This window comes from Crocuta crocuta, unplaced genomic scaffold (assembly GCF_008692635.1).
Source record: "Crocuta crocuta isolate KB4526 unplaced genomic scaffold, BGI_CrCroc_1.0 scaffold176, whole genome shotgun sequence".
Taxonomy (NCBI): domain Eukaryota; kingdom Metazoa; phylum Chordata; class Mammalia; order Carnivora; family Hyaenidae; genus Crocuta; species Crocuta crocuta.
The window spans coordinates 6,219,757-6,236,699 of record NW_027531905.1 but is presented as its reverse complement, the minus strand read 5'-3'; the positions used below and the strand labels follow the sequence as shown (position 1 = coordinate 6,236,699).

General features: G+C 41.2%; 1 protein-coding gene across 7 annotated transcripts in view; it reads left to right on the top strand.

Moving 5' to 3' along the window:
• Nucleotides 1–16,943, top strand: part of SSPN (sarcospan) — a 113,730-nt gene that overhangs the window by 76,282 nt on the left and 20,505 nt on the right. Inside the window, exon 1 of one of the 7 annotated variants that reach the window (XM_077774468.1) lies at nt 12–270. The exons of the other annotated variants lie outside the window; for them this stretch is intronic. Within the exon in view, the coding sequence (XP_077630594.1) occupies nt 70–270 (201 nt within the window). The 5' untranslated portion in view covers nt 12–69. Of the gene's footprint in view, nt 1–11; nt 271–16,943 lie in introns of those variants that run through there. 7 annotated transcript variants of the gene reach the window in all.

Here is a 16,943-nt window from a genome sequence, read left to right as displayed (position 1 = left end):
AGGGACGAGCAGCCCCGCGGCCAGCACGGGCAGGGGGGGCCGGCCGCGGACGCCGCCGGACCCGACGACATGGGGCCGAAGACGGGCCAAAGGGCCCCCAAGGAGTGCGGGGAGGAGGAGGCCCGGACGTGCTGCGGCTGCCGGTTCCCGCTGCTGCTCGCGCTGCTGCAGCTGGCCCTGGGCATCGCCGTGACCGTGGTGGGCTTTCTCATGGCGAGCATCAGCCCCTCCCTGCTAGTCAGAGACACTCCATTTTGGGCTGGGATCATTGTAAGCATCAAGTCTGTTTTGCCTAAGCGCGTTTGCCAGACAGGAATGCACAGCAGCATGGTCGAGTCCAGACTAACCCAACTGCATGCGCCCTTCCACTCCTCTAACTCGCGCTCTGCTCGGTGACCGGTGTGCCCGGGGAAGGCCGGGCGCCGCGAGACCCCTGTCCCTCTGCAGCAGCTTGCTCCAGCGGGCCTGCCTTTAACGCTCTGGAGCTGGGGAGGCCAGTCAGAGGCTGCTTATTTTGGTGAAATCGGACAATCTCGATAACGACAGCAGATTCACTTTGGCTTTGTCCTCGACCTGGTCCCCGGACCCCACCCGTGCGTCTAGATAAGTAACAAAGTGAAGTACGTTCATCTTGTAAGAGCAGGTTTGGAGAAAGCCTGCTTTGGGGGCTGCCACGCTGGGTCGTACTGATTTTATTTTATTTTTTACATTTGAGGTTTCATTAGGAAGTTTTATGAACTAATGTTTTAAGGCAGGGTATGTGAATACAGCAAGCACAGCCCTCCTCTACCGGAGTCTAAATAGGATGAAGCCAGGGGCTGGCCGGGGCAGAAGTGTATTTGGGACTCTGCTAATGGATGTACTGTTCTAAGCAGAACACTGGGCAGCTGTTGTGACCGAGTGCTGGAACACGCAGCGCACTTGGCTTAATTAAATGGATTCTTTGATGTGAAATGGGTGGCATTTACTGAGCACCTAGTGTTGCCTGCCCCGCGAGGGGCCTTCCTTGTATCATTTCTAATCCCCACATCGTCCTTCTGAGATACTTAATATCATTGCATTTCTCAGATGAGAAGAGCGGGGACAGACTCACCCAGGGTCCTGAGTTGGCGAAGTTGGCAAATCAGCCAAGTTGATCCCTGTTTGCACCAGAGCACACTTGCATTTTCCTCAGCGAGCCGAACCGCCACCCCATTCGGCTTGTGACTTTAGTATTGGTAGAGTGCCGTGAGGCTTACTCACCTCTCTTTCACGTGCAGTATTGTCTTAGATCCACGAAACAACACTTTGAGGTGGAAACTGTTACCCGTCTTTGGACGGGAGGAAGCAGGCTAAGAGAAGCTGAGTGACATTCTCTAGGCCCCGAGATGAGAAGTGGCACAGCCAGGCGGCACTAGAATGGGTTCCCTGGCTCCTAGGTTCATACTGCACCGTGACTGCTCTGACTGCCCACAGGAACTAGAACCCTAAAGCTACCCTCGAAATACTTTTGTCTGGGGGACAGATGTTAAAGACACCTAATAAATATGCATCGAGGCAGGTATTTTCTAATTAAGATTATTTGAACTCTCAAATTCTTGCAGAGCAATTTAAAACTTTTAATTTGTGTACTACGAATTCCCATGAAATTATCATGATTGGAGTTTTCTAAATCAAGCAATTTTAAAAATAGCTGTTCACTAAGATATACCGGGTATTTTAGTCACCTCAATGACTGTCAAGCGACTCAGAGGGGGAAAAGTTTGTCTTTTAAGACTGGGCGAGTTAAAAAGAAAGAAGGAATGAGGCTCCTTCATTCAGTGGTTTTGAATATCACTTCCAAGTGCTTTCTATCCTTTCTTGATTTCAGCTGCAAAAAGCCCAGTACCAAGAGAGCAAATCAGGTGCGAAAAATGTTTCGCCCTCAGTGTTTAGGGCACGAACAGTCGTGCAATTCTGAAATTTCATGGGCTCCTATTAGGAGCATCACATGCCCCTAATTGCCTTGGAACCTCCCTGGATGTGAAACAAAGACGATCGAATATGGCCAGGTCTCTGTTCTTTCTAGTTTTCCAGTTTATCATCTAGGATCCATTTGAAGTTAGCTCGTAGTGGGGAGCCCTGATCATATCTTTAATCTTGAGCTTTCTTGCAACAGAGAGTCTGTAGAGAGAAAAGCAGTTAGTGGAGATGGCCTGGGACAAGTGAGGAGGGTCCCCAAGAGCCGGGCGAGGAACAGCTCTCATCCCAGCTGGGCCAGAGTCCCAAGCTCCCACAGCCACCGTGCTTGTGATCCTCATCTCCCTGTGTGTGGCTGGTCTCGGGCATGCGTCCAGGCTTTCAGGGAAGGGAAAGACAGGGAGGCAGAAGTGTAAACACTGCACTTGGTACTGAGCCTCAGCTTGGCCATTATTTGCTGAGTAACTTGGACAAGTTACTTAACCTCTCTAGGCTTCCGTTTCTTCATTGATGAAATCAGAGTGTAACAGTAATTCCCACCTCTTATGGTTGTCGTGAGGACTAAATAAATTAATACAAATCCTAATAATTAGAGCAGTGCTGGCTAGTGGTAAGCATTCAGTGGTGAACTGGCTCTTTTTATTAGCAATCAGAGAAGCAATCGCTGGTAGTGGGAATCACTTTTCAAATTAGAAGCGGCTCTATTTTCTCTCTAGTGTTGCGGAACAGTTATTTCAGACTTGCTGCATTTCCTAGACCAGTTAAACCTTGAAGGAGATGTCCATTTGACTGTCTCAAACTTTCTCTGTTCACAACCAAGTTACTATTAGCAATCTTGTGATATTAGATTAGTTCAGCACTTTCTAGATCTCTCTGGAGGCTTCTAACAATTAACTTGGAGGAAAAAGACCTCCTCAGGGTCGTTTTCCCTAGGGAAATGGAGTGATTGTAGTCTGGGGTATCCTTTGGTATCCTGCAGGAAATGTTTGCACACTTTAGGATATCTGCTAGACCAAAGCAACACAGGTCAGTCCCTGGGACTGAGACAAAGTCAAACCCACTTCTGTAACTTAGGCTGCATTTGAGCCAGGCCCTCAGACTGTACACCCACCGCATCAACAGCTTTAATGCTTTGCTCTTCTATTTGTCTTTATACTGGTTGCCTCTTCTCTTACTATATAGTACTTACTTCATTTTACAAAGGTTACTATCCCATTACTTTAGGATTTGGGGATTGCCTTTCTCGTTGTAGAATCTGGGTAGGTAAGTGGAATCCACTCAGGTGACTTCTCATTGACCAATGTCTGGGTTACTTGATGAATATTCAGTAAACTTCTAGTTATACACTGAAGTCTGTTGATCTGTGATCAGAGGTTTATGTCCAGTGGAGTTTTAGGAAAACAAATAGGTCATTTCTTACCTATCCATAAAGGTGACTTCCCACATCCTCCATCAGAGAGATGACTGAAGTCTTTTTACTTCAGTTACAAAAGATTCCAGTAAAGGGGAAAAAAAAATGGAATGGAGCCATATAGAGACTATGTAACCTGTAATAGTGACGTTCTTCTCTCAAGATTCTTTATAAATGGTTTGAGCGTTGTAAGTCACAGCACAATGACAATACAAAGTGAAACAGGGTCTCTGAGGATGAACTTGGCTAGGGGCAGGGAATCCTAGGAAATAAAATGTTCCTCTGCATTTTATTTGACTAATGGCTTGGGTAGTTGGGTCAAGTAGGCATTCAGGTGTGTGCATCATTCCAGCATCCTTATTGATAAAAAAAATTATTTATAAGAACTTTGAGGCCTTTACTTACTTCTTACGCCAAATGAACATAATTTGGCTTAAGTGAGGTGTAACGTGTTTGAACTTCGGCTTATTTTTCTTCAATCGGTAACATTTGTTGGAGGTGTCTGCTGTGCTAGGCATTGGTCTAAAAATAATGAATCATATACTAGGAGGAGATCTCCAGAGATCCTGATGGACATGTGTGCCCTTATCACATCTGACAGTAATGAATATTTCCGATTAGAAAATTGAACCTATACAAATATTTTTAAAGCCCATTTACCTTTCAAAGTATTTCACTTACAGTGATTTATTTGCTTTGGCATCTCTACCCTGAAGTCCATTTAAGAGCAAACTCTTGCCTCTCCTCCCCAATGGGGATGCCGAGTATTTGTTAGTCTCTTGGCCCTTGTAGGGAATATTCCCAAGGAAAGTGGGAATTTGCATTATTGTGGTTTTTAGCTTTCCTCACACTTTCTCCATTTCTCCCATATCACACTGAGCTAGAATAAAAACCCTGAGATATATACCAAATTAATCACATTGGAAAGTTTAAGGAAAGGGCTTAAAAGGAAGAATATTTCCTTTCCTTAATGTCATTCATAAAACTCAGCATATGAATCTGTAATGATTTAAAGCCCTGTCAAGAATTTCAATAACAGTTTTCATATGTTAACTTACTCTAAGGACTTCAAAATGCAGGTGTATTCAGATTTTCAAAATCTATTATTAACCCTTGCTCAATGGAAGGGAAAATTGGGTGGTTATTTACTTTAAAACAGAATAGATCCTGAAATGTACAAGTAGATACATGAAATATAGCAAGTAAGGAACAGATAATATTATCCTTAATGTGTAAGTAGAAAGACTAAGTGAGACGTGGTGATTTGGCTAAATGATTTGATCATGGTTATAGGAGAAACCGTAGGTGAGGAAAGTTTGGCATTTGGGTTTTGGACCGACCCTGAAAGGAAGCGAGCTATAAGTGGTGTCAGTTTTCCATTAAGTATATTGACATTTGAGAAATTTAATCTGAAATTATGTTTTTAGGAAAACTTTACATAGTAATACATCATTTTTCATATTGAGACTTTGATATGCTTCCAGAATCTAATGGTGTACCTCTGGTACTACTGGGAAATAATTTTTATTGTAGCAACTGTCACAAGATTGTTAGAAACTGAGGAATGATAATTACATGGCTTAACTCTGTTTCCGCTGAGTATATATACTAAATACTGGTAGGAAAATTATCTTATAGGTATGTGACATTCTCCTAGAAAGTATAAAAATGGAATAGAACTGAATTAATTTGGCAAAAGAAATTAATTTAAATAAGTGTGTGAAAATAATGGAATATTTGAGAATTTTAGTGACCTGTTTCCTGAAAAGATCTTAGAATAAGGAAGGTTAAGACTGGACAGAATCATTAGGAGAAATGTATTTTCAGGTCTGCTGCTAGCCTCATACTAAGCCACACATGCAAAGGCCAAGGAGGTACTTATTTAATGAGGAAGTTATCCCTGGATCCTTTTTCTCTTTTCAAAATAGAGAGCGGAAGTGGTGGGTCCTGGTATTTTTCAGTCCTGTGGTGTGGATATATTCAACTCAGAAATTTAACCTCTGGAAACTTTTGAGTGTCAATCATCATTTGGTTTTATTTTTTATGGGAGAAATACTGGTGCATAGGATTGGGGTGGGGGAAATCACATAAAAATAAAGCAGTTTATTCTCTTTAAGTATAACGCATGTCCACGGGACTCCTGCGTAGCCTCTCTCTACACACGTGATGGGCACCCAATCAGTGGTGATTGATAGAACCCTGTCTATTCCACACTTCCCATGATCATAGCTTCCATTGGAACTTGTGACAATCCATTTCCTAAACTATGGTTTGAGGAATGACATATAGTTTTACACTACAAATTTAAGTTTATTGATAACACTTTGGAGAATGATGAGGTCAAAGTAAAGAATGTGTTATTCCTCCATTTTGGGCCCCTGGGTTCCAGAAATATCTAGGATACACTACCTTAGCGTTACTGAGATGTTTAATTCTGTGTTGTAAAATAACTACAGAATTTTTAAAAAAATAGGAAAAAAGGTCATTTGGCTTTTTTCATGTTTCTTTAAGTAGAATAAATGAGGACAAATTAGGACTGACGTGGCTGAATGCTGATGTCTTCCTTACACACAGAAAGCAATGGCATAGGTTTCCCCAGTTTAGTCCAAGAGTTTCGTAGTTTGCCAATATGATAATCCACTTTGAACGTGTTCTGAGCAAGTGGATGTTTTCTCGTTTTTCTCTTGCCTTTAACCTTGTCTGTGACATTTCTACTAAGGGTATTCTTTAACTGGGTCCACCTGCCGGTGTTTCACCCTGCAGGGTTAGCATCAACATTAAAGGCTCTGTGAAGAGCTCCGAATGCATATATCTGTGTTGCTGGAGGAAAGGAATGGAATCTAGTCATTAAACTTTAATTAGATATCATTTGGCTGCAAACTACAGTTCATTTTTAGGGCCTAGATCCTGGCAAACTAGAGACATGCTGATCAAAGGGGCCCATCAGAATCTAGAGCTGGATGGGACCTCATGATGTCATATTTTAACTCTAGGCATTTCTCGCTGTGAGTATTCAAGTCTGGGTTTATTACCACAAGTTCATAAGCTCAAGGTGAGCTTTTTTCTTTTTTAAAAAGTGGATGTTGGTAACAGTGTTTATAACAGCCATATTAAAAAAAAAAAAAACCATTTCAGAGGCACATCCTCTTTCACATTTTTTGGATGCCACCTCACATCTCAGCGTATTTAGATAAAACTTGGCAGGAGTAACAGATGCCTGAGCGACACAGCTCACTGGATCACCCTGGTTAATTTTAAAATTCATATGTGTACACCTACATGTACGGCAATAACCAAAATACGTCCTTCTTTCTGTCTTAGTCTGCTCCAGCAGCTGTAGCTTTCCCACTGTGTGCTTCCAGAAACTTCCCTCTGTGCCTGGCCCTGGAGGGGCAGCAAGATCTCTCTCCCTTCCTCTTAGAAGACCAACGGTCCTATCGGATTAGGACTTTACCCCTATGACTTCACTTAACCCTAATTACTTCCTAAAAGTCTTATCTCCAAATTCAGTCCCCTTAGGGCTTAAACCTAGGAATCTGGGGAGGACATAATTCAGCCAGTAGCACTTGCAGGGAGGAATTGAAGTTCATGCAAGCACCTCAGTGATTTTTCTAAAATCTCATTTCCCAGTTTATTCATGACGGCCCTATGGCTTCCACTGGAAAAGACAGAAGTCTGAATGTTTCTGACGCGAATTCTGAGCCAGTAGGCTGCTATGTGGTGGTGCACCAGGGCGGCGTGGCTCTGTGAGCACACCAAGAGTGAGACATATGGAGGAGGTGGTTTTTACCGCATTTACAGATTGCTGCTTTTGTCAAATTTCTGGAAAAGTCAAGTGCAGTAGATTCAGCCAGTGCCGACAGTTCTCAGGGTAGCTTAGGCATTTCATTTCCTACCAGCTCTTTAAAGCGTAGGAACCACCATTTAGTAAGTTTCTGCCTTTCTTTTCTGTTCTGGGAGTGACTTGGTGGCACGATCTAGTGAAATGACACCTTGGCCTCAGAGGCAAAGAAATGAGGATGGTTGGCTGAGTGGTGGTCACTGTCCTCTGATGGGCAGTGTGCTCATGCTAGGTGTTTCTAGAACTCAAGGAAGTCACCTCTCAGGCCTTATACTGTGCAGCTGTTGTTTTAATTTTTTTTCTTTTTCTTAAATTTTTAAAGATGTCTGTTTATTTTTGAGAGCGGCAGACAGAGAGAGGGGGGAGACACAAAATCCGAAGCAGGCTCCAGGCTCTGAGCTGTCAGCACAGAGCCCGTCGCAGCACAGATTATGACCTGAGCCCAAGTTGGACGCTCAACCCACTGAGCCACCCAGGCGCCCCTGTTGTTTTTATTTTTTATGATGGTTCTGAAAATTACCAGATTACCAGCGTTTGTTCTATGGAATAGGTCAGAGCAAAACCCGGGAGGTGTTCCCACTTTGGGCCTCCTGATGTAACAGGCTAGGAGCCTGTGTCTCTTTATTAGATTCCCCACCCCCACCCCATCACCTCCACCTTCGGCATGCTTTCTCACGGGATCCTATTTGTCCGGTTTAGAAATCCCGAACTGGGCTCTGCTCTTCGTTATCAAGTGCTGCATAACCCAAACCATCCCAGAAGGAAACACGAGAGTAGACTTAACTCGGCCAGTCCGGTACGCCTCCTTTCAACAGTTGATCCAGTCCCGGGCCCAGAATTAGGAGCACACACAAGCCATGGCCCTTGTTTCGGGGCCCCTGCAAGGTCTGTGCTTTGACCTTGGAGCCTATTTGAAGTTGACACCGTTCTAACCTTGCTAGAGCCGCGTCCCCTGCCTAACAGCCATGAGTGTGTCCCAGTGCTGTGTTCCCTGGGTGCCGGCGAAAGGCCCCTAAGTGACTGGACACTGGAGAGCAAAGCATTTGCTCGCAAACAGCGTTCTCAGAAGCCGCTGAAGTTCTTTGGGGGCCTGCTTCTATTGTTGCAGAAATGAGCAGTTCTCTGCCCTGGCTGGGAGAGGCTGGGAGAAACATCAAGAATGCTGTTTTAGTGGCGTGCCACTCAACTGGTGTTTTGAAAGTGTTGGATTCAGCATTCATTGTAACGAGCCATCAAAAACCCCTTTAAGATAGGTTATTGTCAAGGCCTCTCTCTTGTGTGGCAGATAATGACAGGTGACAAGAAAAGAGGGGGGATGGTAATGTGTTAACTAGACCCTGACTAGGGAGAGAATTTTGGCTTCATCACTGGGGGAAAAAATAACACCAGCTTCCTTCTAAAGTATCAGGTGCGGCACACCTATGAGGCCATTAGGCTCAGGCTGAGTCTTATCTCCCATTTAGCTGTGCCAGGAGAGCTATGAAGGAAGGAGGCCTTTTCCAAGATAAGGGAAATAGCAGTTCAGTCTTCATCGTTTCTGTCGGAGAGCAGAGCCTGCTGCTTTTTTAGGGCGACTGCGGGCGACCCTCCCCACCCATAGGAAAGGGTGGAGCGTCCAAGGCAATGAAAAAGCAAGCCAGGTCTCCATAAGGCGAAGACATTATAATCGTTGGAAAATACTTTCTCCAGGACTGCGTAGAGGTGACAGGCAGAATCGAGCCATTTTACTTTACATGTTACACGTTCACTAAGTTTATGCCTTTCTCTCCTGCAGTCAGCTAGCTAGTCAGCCTCTGAAACAGAAGGATCAAACCCACGCAGGTTGGCTTCGCTTCATAGTCTTTTCATGAACAAGTAGTTTGGGACGCCCATTAAAGCGTTTTGATCTGCGTGAAGGGCTCTGAGACCAAACAGAATTTTTTTTAGACGAACACTGGGCGACCGTAGCTATTGTGTTATAGAACCCTCAATAAGTAATTCTCATTCAGTCACCGTCTAGTGCGTCACAAATTTTTCCACCCCGAGACCTCCCTGAGGCCTCGCTCCCCTTCTGCCTGTCCTCACACACATCACAAAAAGCTCAGTGTCTAGCTAACCCATGTTGCCATGGAAGGAAGGGAACACGAGAAATGCTAGAGAGGCTGCAGGCTGCTTGGGGACACTGACCTCTTCATTTTGAAAAGGACAAAACCCTTTCCAAAGGAGAAAAAATATTACTATACATCACTTAATCTTACTTTACAGCCTGTTGTTTAAACATGCTCTCAATTAGAAAACCCACCTGATAATATTTTTTGAAGGCTGAACAGGACGGTTCTCTCATTTACACTCTTGTTACAATGTTATATAATTGAATTTATATTGATTTACTGTATAATTTCTATACACTGTATCATTTCGTAACTTTTTATTTATTGTACTATTTCAGATATAAAAACCCACGGGTATCAACGTAGAATTATCTCTGCAATCATTTCTAAAGTGGGGCCTAATTTGAGAACCTACTTAATTACATCTGAGTAATAAAACCCAGCCTATGACTATACCACAGGATAGGCAAAATCCACTTTTACAAGATTCCCTTCCTTTCTGAGGACTTGAAAAATCCCAGAGTGAAACAATTGAAGTATATAGGTTGTAATTTTTCCCACAAATGTGTAGCAATTTGATCCCTCCTGTTGATTGGTGGGAGATGCTAGAATGCAAACTCTGTTTCTCCTACATTCTTTAAAAATGGTTAATTTTGCAAACATAGGTATTTATTGAATCTATTGGCAATTAGTTTCTGATAAACCACCAAGAGAGTGAGTTAGGTGGTTGGTAAGAGCAGAAACAGAAGCCTATAGAAGAAAGAATACTTACTAATAAAACAAAGCCTTCACCCCTTAGCCAGTCTATCTTGGTCTTTCCATGTGCCAGGGACAGTGCCGGCCGGAGCTCCGTGTCTGGGAGACGACACAGGGACAACCAGCTACAATACAGTTAAAAACCCTAGTGGAAGGGGGGGTGCCCGGCAGAAGGCAGCACAGTGCAGGCTGTGACGAACGCTGCCCAGAGAGGGGGTCTGAGATTGCAGAATGGGCATCAGCTTTGCGGTGAAACAAATGTGGGTGGAATCCTAGCCCTATCGATTTGTAACCATTTCCAAAAATTTTTGATTTTGCTCCTTATTTTCATGTTTGGGTAGGTTTGAATAAGTACAAGAGGCTCTATCTAATTCTATGATTTTTTTAAATTATGAAAACTTTCAAGTATGTAATAGCATATAGAGACTAATAAGGCAATCACCTGCTTGTACCTAGGTTTGTCATTTTATTTATTTACCTTTTAATGGTTTATTGTCAAGGTGGTTTCCACATAACACCCAGTGCTCATCCCCACAAGTGCCCTCCTCCATGCCCATCTCCCCCCTTCCCCTCTCCCTACCCCATCTGTCCTCAGTTTGTTCTCAGCATTCAAGAGTCTCTCATGGTTTGCCTCTCTCCCTCTCCGCCACCATTTCCGCCCTTCTTCTCCCCCACGGTCCTCCGTTAAGTTCCTCCTAACCCACCTATACGTGCAAACATATGGTATCTGTCCTTCTCTGCCTGACTTATTTTACTCAGCATAACACCCTCAAGTTCCATCCATGTCATTTTAATATTTTGTCATAAATTGTCTTCGTTTTTTAAAGAAAGGGAACATTACAATACATTGACCTCACCTCTTTCTTTTCTCAGTCATATTCTTCTACCCCACCTTCCTTCTCCCAAGTTACCTACCCTCCTGAATGTAGGTGTTTTCATGCTTTCATATAGGTGTATAACCATAATCAATAATTGTGTTTTATGTTTTAAATTTTACGTAATTGGTAACATAAAATCATTCTTGCTCAACATTGTTTTTGAGATAATTTTATAATAGTACATGGATACCATTCATTCACTTTTGCTATGCTATATTTCATTATAGGACTATACAACAATTTACTTATTCTGTTGATGAGAAGTTAGGTTACTTTCAAAACTGAATTTTTTTTTTTTTTTTTGCAATTATAAAGTGTTGCAATGGAATTCTTTTCCATGGCTCCCCATGCATGTATTTCAAAGATTCTTTAGGGCACATCCCTAGCAACTGAATTATTGGATCATAAGATATAGGCATCTTCAACTTACTAGCTATTGCCAAATCAGGACCACAAAGCCATAGTTGTACAAATTTATACTCCCGCCAGCAGTAAATTCAAATTTCCACCAATCCACAACTTGTCAACGTTAGTTACTGTCAGACAATTTAAATTTTTACCTATCTTATATGTGTACAATATCTTGGTTTTTGTTTTGTTTTGTTTTAAGTAGGCTTCATGTCCGACGTGGAGCCAGCTGTGGGGCTTGAACTCATGGCCATGAGATCAAGACCTGAGTTGAGATAGAGTCGATTGCTCAACTGACTGAGCCACCCAGGCACCCCATGCAAAATCTTGTTTTAATTTATGTTTTTCTGATTACTATAGAAGTTGAGTGTATTTTAATGTTTATTGGCCATTTTATTTGTTTTCTAGCATTTATTTACTGAACCAATATTTTCTATGAGTTGTCTCTTATTCATTGATATATAGGATTTCTTATCTTTGTTATTTAACCTTTGTGTTTTTAGCTCCTGGAAATGTCTTCTCTTTTTGGTACCATGTCTTTAATACTTGCTTATGGCGCCTTTGTTGTGAATCAGGTTTAATTTTAACGTATTTATATTTATCAATATTTTTTATGGTAGGTGCTTTGATATATTTTCAGTCTCTCTCTACTCCAGGTCATAAAGATGTTTTTCTAGACTGTGTTCCAAAAAATGTTTAAGGGTAGCTTTCATGCTTATACCTTTAATCTATGTGTCCTAACTTTTTTGCGTGTGATGTGAGGTAGTGTCCAATTTTTTTTCATATAAATGATTCATCGTTTCAGTACTAGTTAGTGAATAATTGATCCTTTCCAAACTGAAATGCTCTGGCCATTTATCATCTGTCAAGTTCCCATATTAGATTGAGATTTGTATCCGTGAATCTTTTTAGTGTCTTCATTTCATTTGTCATTCACTGTGCCGATACCACAGTGTTTAAATTAACAGCACTGCAGTGTATGTTGTGATAAAGATGGTAGCAGATGCCCACCTCTATCCGTCCCCACTCCCACCTCATTCTTCAAAATTGTCTTGGTGAGACGTGGCCACATTCTCTTCCGTGTATATGTTAGAATTGGCTTTTGAAGTTCCAAGAAAAATCCTTTTGTTATTTTCATTTGATTTGCACTTTTCCTATGTGAGCAAAGAATCTCTTTCCATTTGTCGGATGTTCTACAGTTTAGCGATAGTGTGTCCAAATGCGGATTTTTCTTTTCTGTTTTTCCTACTGGGGACTTGCTATGTTTCCTGGATTTAAGATTTTTGCATCTTCATCTGTTCTGAAAAACATTTCCGAATATTTTAAATATTTGAAAAATGTTATGGTTTTCTTTTTTTTTCAAATGCTGTCTCTCTCTCTCTCTCTTTAGTCTCTCCATCTGAAACTACTATTAGAGGTATGTTTGTCCCTCCTATTTTGTCTTCCCTGCTTCTTACCCTCTCTGCTGTGTTTCATGTCTATCTCTGTTCTGTATTTTGGATTATGCCTTCAGATCTATCTTCTAGCTCACTATTCCTCTTTTCAGTTGAGCTTAATCTATTTACGTAGAGTTTTTAATTTCAATGATTTTTTTCCTTCTAGAACTTCTATTTTGTTTTAATTGATGTTTTATTTTTTAATATATCCCTGGTGTTTTTTAAAGTGCCCTATTCTTTATTCGTGTTTTCAGTTTCTTCTTTCATGGTTTCAATTATTTTGAGTGTACTTTTTTTTTTTTTTATTTTGAGAGAGAGAGGGAGCATGAATGGGGGAGAGGCAGAGAAAGGGAGGCACGAGGATCCAAAGGGGCTCCGCTGAGAGCAGCAAACCCGATGTGGGGCTCGAACTCACAAACCCTGAGACCATATCCTGAGAGGAAGTCAGTCAGTTGCTCAACTGACCGCAGCACCCAGGCGCCCCCAGTATACTTTTTCTATACGTCCTATCTTCAGTTCTGTTATTTGAAATTCACAGGGTTTAATTCTTAGAGACAGAGTATGTATCTGTGTGTGCGCACATACACTTAATGCAGGCCAGTGCTGGCCTTCACGAATGAATTGATTATTTATGGGATTGCTATAGTTGGTTTGTGAGTTCGTTTTCCAAGAGGCTTTCTTTGTATGTAATAATTTGCTGTGGCCTGTTTGAGGGTGTAACCTTCCCAAATGGCTTCTCTTGCCAGGTGTCAGTGCTGTCATGAGCTACTTCCTTTTTCTTAACCTATTTATTGTGGAAAGTTTCAAGCACATAGAAAAGTAGATCAAGTAGTATAATGGACACTCATGTTCCCATCACCCATCTTTAATAATTATTAACTCATGATCAATCTTGCTTCATTTATATATACTATTATACTCCACGCCCACACACCACATATTGGTTTATTCTGAAGTAAATCCCAGATAGTATATCATTTCATCCAGAAATACTTTCACATGTAAGTCAAAAGATGAAGACTAAAAATAATCAAAATACTAATCATCACTAACAAGTTAACAATTTCTTAATAGAATCAAATCAGTGTTCAAATATCCATGATTAACTCATGAATATTTCTTCAGATTGTCAGAATCAGAATAAGATCTATACACCACAATTAGTTTATATATTTCTTTAAAGTTTTTTTAAAAATGTTTATTTATTTTTGAGAGAGAGTGATAGACAGAGACAGAGCATGAGCAGGGGAGGAGCAGAGAGAGAGGGAGACACAGAATCCGAAGCAGGCTCCAGGCTCTGAGCTGTCAGCACAGAGCCTGATGTGGGGCTCGAACTCACCTCCTGTGACATCGTGACCTGAGCTGCAATCGGATGCTTAACCAAATGAGCCACCCAGGTGCCCCAAGTTTACATATGTCTTATGTTTCCTTTATTCAAAGATTTACCTTTTCTCTCTCCTTTCTATCAGGTCTCTCTCTCTCCCCTTCCTTTCATCTTTCTCTCCTCACAGTTTTTTTTTGTTGAAAAAAGCAAGTAGTATTTTTTTTCAGGACTGCTTTCATGTTACTTTCTCAAAACCTCCACCTCCACCTCCACCATCAGCCAAGACAAAAGTTTTCTCGATGACCTTCCAGTGCTAGTAGGTTCATTACTCTTGAGTCATGTAAGGGCATAGTCATTTGAGGGGACTACCTCTATGCCATGGTCTTAGCTCCATCTCTTAGCCTGTAGAAGCTCAGAGCATTTAATGTATTTTATAGCAAGAAGGGTTTCATAGAAGTTAGTTAGGCTATTAAAGCCTAATATTAAATTATGCATAAATAAAACCTCAAGATGTTTAAAAAAATCTGGTCAACTTGAAGGTTTCTTAACCTCTCTGAGCATAATTTTCTATAAGATGGAATACTATATTTTACTTATTGCATTGTTTTATGGAATAAATGAGCAAATATAGAAAGTAAGTAATGCACAGAACGTACCCTTTCTGGGTAGAGGAGGTTCTTGAGCAGGGTTTGAGGAATGAATATTACTGGATTCAAAATAATTGAAGGGGGAAGAAAAAGTAAGAGGGCATTTCAGGTGAAAGGCACAATTCATGTCCTGGACCAAGTTTTCATCCACAACCAACTGTCTTGCTTCACGATTCTGTTGTTTGTGCTCATTTAGTTTTTTGAGGCTGTAATTGCAAAACTTCCCAGTGGTTACTATCAAATATGAATCTCAACATAGATACACAAATCTGTTAGGCTATTAAAGTAAGACCCAAATTAAAGGGATTCTACTTGAATGTTTCCATGGTAAGTCATACATTAGGATAGTTGTCGGATTGGTCGTCTCTTCTGTTTTCTCTGTGTTGATACAACACTCAGCTGTGAGACTCATGGGTCTAAAATGAGCTATTTGCAATAATCTTTAGGCAAGGTTTTTGGAACTTGTGAATTGTAGCAATTTCATGCTGGCATGTCTCTCGAAGATTTCCCTAGCTTTCCAGCCTTCCTTTGGCAGGGACATCAAGGAAAGCACACTATATCCATAGGATTTGAGGGATTCATGCTCCCTTCATCCAGCTGCTGGTCACAAATTTCAACTCCTTTTTATCAGTTCCATCAGGATAGTTTTCTGTTATCTTATAAAGCAACAAATGAGCTACAAGTGAACATCTGCAAAGTACAACGTGTGCTGAGAAATAAAGCAGTCACTTGACAAGCGCAGTTTCCTTCCCGTACTTTCTGTGCTGGTACAACAGATGTGGGTAAACTGCACAGAAATGCAATTACAAGGCAACACTGGCTAAGAAAATTAAAGATATATATATATATATTATGTATACAAATAAATACAGTATATGTAAATATATATATTCTATATATATATATATTTCTGGCTATCAAATAGTTTGAAATGATTATTAAAAAAAGCCACCACTCTGAATTATAAACGATGTGTCCCACCATGGGAAAGAGTTTGGCCTGGTATGTAACTGCTCTTTCCTACTCCCTACTTCTTCACAAACCAATCAGGGCTTTTATTGTAACAGAGCAGGTGAATCTGTCTCATTGCTGATGATTACATGAGCAATGATTGCCTTTAGAATGGCCTCATTACAGGGGCGTCCAGCTTCGGCTCAAGTCATGATCTCGCAGTTCGTGGGTTTGAGCCCCGCGTCAGGCTCTGTGCTGACAGCCAGCTCAGAGCCTGGAGCCTGTTTCAGATTCTGTGTCTCCCTCTCTCTGACCTTCCCCCGCTCACGTTGTCTCTCTCTCAGAAATTTAAAAAAAAATTAAAAATAAAAGGCCTCATTACCTCTCAGAAATCTTGTTTTTAAAAGATATTTTCCAAAGAAATCTAGATTGAGCCACGTTCTCAGTGATGAGAGGCGTGCTTTGCTTTTCACCTTAATCCATTACCACATAAATTATTTATTTTGATTCAATTTGAACATCTTTGCATACCATATATGAAAAGTCCATACATATATATACAGTAATTCAGACACAGACTTGTCAAGTATCAATTCCTCAATCAATTATAATAATAAAGGAGAGAAAAGACTGAGTGCATATTACAGATGGGCTAAACTCAGGTGTGATGGAGCAAGTGCCATTTGACCCTGAAAAGAAAGAATTTTCTGTGGTAGATCTGGTTATCTAGAATTGCCTTTTCATGGAGAGATTTTGACCTGGATCATGACCTGAGCTGAAATCAAGAGTCAGACACTTAACTGACTGAGCCACCCAGACACCCTATCTACTGAACCTTTCAAAGAATAATTTCTTAGGTTCTCTTTGCAAAGCAAATATTACAAATTGTTCCCCCATCCCCCACAGGAGGATGGGGAAATGCGCAGATGAGGGTGTGTGCTGTAACCCAAACTCTACTCAGGCCAAGCAGAACTTAGTCCTTGAATTACGATAGTATTTCTTGACTAATGCTGTCCACTGGCAATTTTTTACTTTCAGGAAAAAACAAAAATGAAAAGAGTAAAACAGTGAAGCTCTAGGTTTGGAGGGTCCTAAGGCAAATGAAAAGGCGTTGAACCCTTCCTGATGTATGATAAGCCAAATAAAATTCTCCTTAGCACAAGTTGCTAGACACAAAAAGTTGTTGCTAGCTATAGTTTTGTTTAAAGTGGAAAAGAAGCTACTACTTCACCCTTGGTATAATAAAAACCAAGGAAAATGTGG